A 6,000-nucleotide genomic window follows, 5' to 3' on the forward strand; every position below is an offset into this window, starting at 1 on the left:
TTGTGCGTATACATCCTGTTGAAATAAGCAGAGACAATTCCACCATTGAACCAGAAGCAGAGGCAAACTGCATTGAATCTATAGCTGATTTAAGAGTTCAGTGGTGGAAGCTCTGTGTAGTGGCATAGGCCTTTAATGCCAATAGAGTCATGAGTTCAAAGCCAGTCTGGGCTATATAGCAAGACACACACACACACACACACACAAAACACAACACATTAGAAAGTGCAGACTGTGTGGGGCACTGCTTGCTAAGCCCAGTGTTCAGGAGTGAGACAAGAAGATCACTGTAAGAAACCTTTGTGGGCTACATAGTGACTTAAGAGCTAACCAAGTATGCAAAGTAGTGAGATCCGGTTGCAGCAGTAGCTGCAGTGTGTTGCAGCTGCAGTAGCAATATTGGTTGCAGCTGCACCACTGCCATAGAGCTGTTAGAAGCCAGTGTGTCAGTTCAGGCAGGATTAGCAAAGTTCTAGTGGAAGGAAATGGGGCAGCTGACTGTGTATTTGAGGTTTGGTGCAGAACCCCTGTGATGTGAGTAAGAGCATTTCTGTAGACACTGCAGTGTCAGTTTTAATTTTATTGGGCTCAGGGCCTAGGAAGCCTTCTGTCCTTGGGTTTCTCTCTTTAGCCCAGTTTCAAGTTCTCTCTTTTGGTTTGTTTTAAGACAGGAATTTCTTTATGTAACCCTGGAACTCCTATACCAGGCTAGTCTTGAACTCACAGAGATCCACCTGCCTCTGCAGTGCTGGAGATTAAAGATGTGTGCCACCATTGCCCGGTTAGCTAGTTGGTTAGCACACTGTTTTTATTCTGTTTCAGTAGAACTTGGTGTTTTATTTAGCTCTGTTTATTCTCTAAGGTGTATAAGTCACTGATGTTATTTGGAGTGTGCTCTTGTGTTGCCACCTTCCGTACCTCCTGTTGCTTCCTACCAGATCTAAGATGTTACCTTTGTCTTGTACTTGGGTCTAATTTAGGTTTTTCTTTTGTCATTATGTCCGTGTACTTTTCATGGACTAGGGTCTGGTTTTTCCACTGAATAGTATGAAATGTTGAAGCTCAGGTCTGGCACGCTTCTGGTATCTTAAAACTGGACTTGACCATGTCAGATCAAGTCATGGTTTCTGGTTCTTGTTTACTTATATTGAAAATGCATCAGAACCACATGTATTTTAAGTGTACTCTTAGAGTTCTCACTCATGTCACCTACAGCTTGAATTTGTGCTTTACTTTCTTAGCTTGTTGGTTGATGTGAGTTTGAGGCAACTGGTAAGTTGTAAACTAAGGAGAAACTCTGGAAGATTCATACATGTTTTTGACTTTCAGTTTAGCCCAATGGCCAAAGGACCTCAGCGGTACATGGTTTCTACTGGTGCTGATGGGACTGTTTGCTTTTGGCAGTGGGATTTAGAGTCCTTGAAATTCAGGTGAGTGATCTATCTCTATGCGGTGGTTTCTCCTCTGTAATGTAATGACGGGACCGTCTAAATGTTTTTCTCCTGAACTTGTTACTGCATGTGCTTTACATCACCTTCACTGTGACTGAGAAGCTTAAAGGACTTTATTTATAGCTCACCTTTGTGTAAGCAAATTCAAGTAATAGATGTGGATTTAAAACAGAGAAATGGAGAGTTAAGTGTGAAATCAGAAATTCAGTCAGTAGCACAGTACTCCAGAAACTTTGCTGCGGGAGTAGTGGCTCCAAGCTGCTTGTGAATACTCAGTACTTAGTGTAGTCATGGACTTGAGGAACGAAAATGTTTATTTAAATTTAAAATCTGATAGTATAGTCAGTTTGTGTAGAAGTTGTAAAATACTCAGAAGATTTGTTTGTTTGTTTGTTTGTTTAAAGATGGTCTCAATACATAGCCCTGGCTGACTTAAAACTTGCTGTGCTGATCAGGCTGGCCTCCCAATTCACAGGGATGCACTTGCCCCTCTGGGATTAAAAGTTTGTGACACTGGGGCAGAAATTTATGAGGATGTCTTGAACTAAATTGGGAGATTTTATATATATTTGTTTTTGTTACCATGTTGGTGAACAGATCTTGAGATTATATGCACGTAGCATGTGTTTTATCTGAATTTATAATGAACTCTAGCCTCTAACTTCAGCATTATTGATGGAAATTAAAGATTGATACTGAGATGTATTTTGTCATACGTGAGGAGGAGTTGGATTCTAAAATCCTTCCATTGACAAGGCATTCTCACAGAAATGTGTCTGTGACCAAACTCTAGTTTGCCTAAGGCAAGCAAGTAGCCTACTAGTTCAGTAAGATCTCTAGCACAAGGAGCTGTAGTAATGTTAATATGCTAAGTTAATAAGCAATAGTTTAGGGCCAGTGATATGGTTCTTGGTAAAAGCTCCTTCTCTGGAAACTGATGACTGAGTTCCACCCTGTCGAGGTGAAGACACTCATGAAAATGGTCCTCACCTCTGTGAGTGCATCATGGCACGTGTGCTCCCATATGGACACACATCATGCAGACTCCGTAGTCATAGAAAAACCTCCAGTGCTCTAATGAAGTGTATCATGTATTCTAAAGGCATATCATCTTCTTTTAAAGTCCACGCCCCCTGAAGTTCACGGAAAAGCCAAGGCCTGGTGTTCAGATGCTGTGTTCTTCATTTAGTGTTGGTAAGATCATACTCGATGCTTGCCTTTCCTTTCTTCCCCTTTCCAATCAGTATTCAGAGTCATTGATATGCAAGGAGGCTCATGGTGTCAGATAAGCCCTTCTAATGTCATGTGGCCATGTGTAGGATATTGTTTCTTATATTCTGCCTAACTTCAAATTTGTTTATATTTAATACAGAATCTTGGCAAAATTATAACCCTTATTCTTTTCTTGTCCAGTGGACTTGTTTGGGAAACTTTATAGACTAGGCCCATCCATGCATTTTCCTCAGGAAGGGACAGTGTCACAGGTGAGCTCTACACTGAAGCATCTGCTCAGAAGACGTCTGCTTTGTCCCTGGTCTTTAGGGCACCAATGCTCGGTGTGGTGCTGCCGCCTCTTGCTCAGTAAAGCTGAGAGAGAGAGAGGGAGTGTTCTAGTAGGGGTGACTTTTTCACCAAAGCCAAGAGTTCAGCTCTATAAGCTTACCTAATGACCTAGCTGGAGGATAGATTTGTGGCAGTAACTCTAATTTCCAGAAAGAACTTTGTACTGCATGTATAGAAAGAAGTATGTTTTGTTGGTGTTATTTGTTACAAGCTACATATTTTAAGCTTTAACATTTTTATTTCAGGTGGTATGTTTTTAGCTACAGGTAGTACTGATCATGTAATCAGAATGTATTTTTTGGGATTCGAAGCACCTGAAAAAATCGCCGAACTTGAAAGCCACACTGTAAGCATTTATTTTTAAAATTCTGAATATGGTTAATAATTCTTTTGCTTCTAAGCCCAAGTTTATTAATTTAACTGAGTGGTTGTTGCTGAACAGATTGCTTTTATTTTAAGTAAGGTTTTTCCCTTGGGCTTTCTGAGACAGGATCTGATCTCCCTTTGTTCATGGAACTGTCAAACTCAGTATTTTTCTGCCTCAGCCTGTTGAGTGCTAGGATCATAGCTACATGCTTCTCTTAGGATTATAGCTGTATGCCACTCTGCCCTACTTATTTTCATTCTCTTTAAAAATGGTGTGTGTGTGTGGGTGGGTGTATGTGTCTGTGGAGTGAGTGGTGTACATGTGTAGGTGGGGGTCTGTGGGGTGGGTGGTGTGTGGGTGTGGGTCTGTGGGGTGGATGATGGGCATGTGTAGGTCTGTGGGGTTGATGGTGTGTGGTCCACTTGAGTGCAGGTGCCAGAGGAGGCCAGAGGGAGGAGGGTATTAGATTCCCCTGGAGCTGGAGTTGCAGGCAGTTGTGAGCCTGCTCCATGTGGGTGGGCTCTCTCAAAGACCAGTATGTGCTCTTAAATGAAGAGCTGTTCTTCCAGCCCTACCCTATTTACTTGTAGAGACAAATAATGAGAGTTTGAGTTCATCTATGACTGTCTAATCTATCATCTATCAAGTCTGTCTTGTTTTCTTTTCTATGAGAATTTTGTACATGTTCAGATCATATTCATTCCCTACCATGCCCTCTGTAACTCTCTGTTCACCCAGCTTTCTGGCATCTTCCACCCCCAATCAAGGCCAAGTTTATGCTGCCCAGATATTCTTAGATGTATGGCCTTCTTACTGGAGCGTGGTCAGCCTACCAGGGTATGCCTTGGAGAGAAGGCTGACCTTTTCTCCTATCAGTTAACGAGTGCTAATAGCTCCTCTGCTAGAGGTGGGACTTTGTGGTGGACTCCCCCTTCCACCTCCATGCTGGGATTTGGTCTGACTTGACTAGAACAGGTAGGTCTTGTGCATACTATACCTGCTGTGTGCTCCTATGTGTAGCTGGCAGATGCATCCAGGAGATGCTGTTACCTTGCAGTCATCTACAGAGTATTTACATGTTGAAGTATGAAGTCACTTGCATTTCTGAGATGTCATCATTTATATTTTTTCTGCCTGGTGCTGGAGATTGAACACAGGGTGACACACATGCTTCATTACTCCACCTCACCTCCCAGTGATAGTCTCATCAGTTTTTATTGAATCACATTGCACAGCTAAAATATTAAATAAAATGTAGAGAATTTGTGTGTTTATAAATGTAAAGCTGGATATGGTGGTTTATACCTATAGTCCTGGCTTTTGGGAGGATAAGGCAAGAGGATAAGGACTGCAGGGTCATGCTTAACTACAGATTGAGCAGCTGGAGGCCACCCTGTGCTACATGTATCTTCAAGACAAGTAAGAATGTAAGTGTTCAGGTACAGGATGATTTTTATTCATTCTGTACTTAAGCTTATACATAGCATTTACATTTAAATGGAGGGAGATGACTGACAGCTCAGATGGACATTGTGGTCCTTTAGCTTTTAAGTGCCCCCACCTCCCAAGTTTCTCTTGTGCAAAGCTGGCTTTCCTCACTTTGTAAAATAAAGAGGCTGGCCTGGAAACCTGCCTCTGCCTCCCAAGTGCTGGGGCTAAGAAGCATGCACCAGCACTGCCCTAGTTTTAGCCCCGTCTTGCATATGATAATCTCAATGGTTTATATTAAAACAAATCTATTATTCTAACCAAGTTCATGCAGTTAGAATGCTGTTTTGTGAATGTCTAGTAAGCTAGCTGTCAGTATTTTGGTTTATCAAGGACTAGATTATCTTTAGTGGGAAGTTCTCCTAGAGTGGATGGGAAAACCATGGTGACCTGAGTTTGGACCCCAGTGCAAACCCCTGCTGGAGGATGGAAACACACAGCCTATCCTGGGGCTCCCTTTAATATATTTAGAAAGACCTTGACTCAAAAATGTAAGGTAGAGATGGGTAGGGAAGACACCCAGTATCTACTTGTGACTCTCACATACATTTGTACAGGAATGAATATGTACGTACACATTCACACATGCTACATACACACAGAGAAAGAAACATTTTTATCTTAAATTTAAAAATTAAATTTATACATAGAAGTACTGTGTTTATAAATTACTTGTGTACCTAGTGCTCTTTGAGAACTGAAGAGGGTCAGATTCCCTGGAACTGGAATTACCCACATGATTGTGAGACACTGTGTGTGCCTTAGGAATCAAATATCAGTCCTAAGGTTTTATGGAAAACAGTCCCTATTAGGGAATTTATTTAATAAATAGATAGGTTTAGGTCATGCTAAAGGAGAACATGTTTTGTACATAAAGTGCTGTATTTTGCTTCATCAGAGTTTGAGATACACGTAGATACAATGATCAGGCAAAGTCAGTTTCTTGCTGTTTATGCCAAGGACCAGCCTTGGGTTGGAAAGGGGCTTTGGAAGTGGTGAGGGTCCAAGCTGGTGGCCTGTGTTCTGCTGGAGACAGCTTTTCAGCCTGCTTTCTCTCTGTTCTCTCTCCTCTCTCCTCTCTCCTCCTCTCTCCTCTCTCCTCTCTCCTCTCTCCTCTCTCCTCTCTCCTCT

General features: G+C 41.9%; 1 protein-coding gene across 2 annotated transcripts in view; it reads left to right on the forward strand.

Annotated features, from left to right (window-relative positions):
* Nucleotides 1-6,000, forward strand: part of Brwd1 (bromodomain and WD repeat domain containing 1) — a 91,032-nt gene that overhangs the window by 21,835 nt on the left and 63,197 nt on the right. For both annotated transcript variants that reach the window (XM_028752554.1, XM_028752555.1), the window contains exons 9-11: nt 1,330-1,430; nt 2,575-2,645; nt 3,260-3,360. In XM_028752554.1, the coding sequence (XP_028608387.1) occupies nt 1,330-1,430; nt 2,575-2,645; nt 3,260-3,360 (273 nt within the window). The remainder of the gene's footprint in view (nt 1-1,329; nt 1,431-2,574; nt 2,646-3,259; nt 3,361-6,000) is intronic.

The sequence above is a fragment of the Grammomys surdaster genome, unplaced genomic scaffold, assembly GCF_004785775.1.
Source record: "Grammomys surdaster isolate TR1022 unplaced genomic scaffold, NIH_TR_1.0 125925, whole genome shotgun sequence".
NCBI lineage: Eukaryota > Metazoa > Chordata > Mammalia > Rodentia > Muridae > Grammomys > Grammomys surdaster.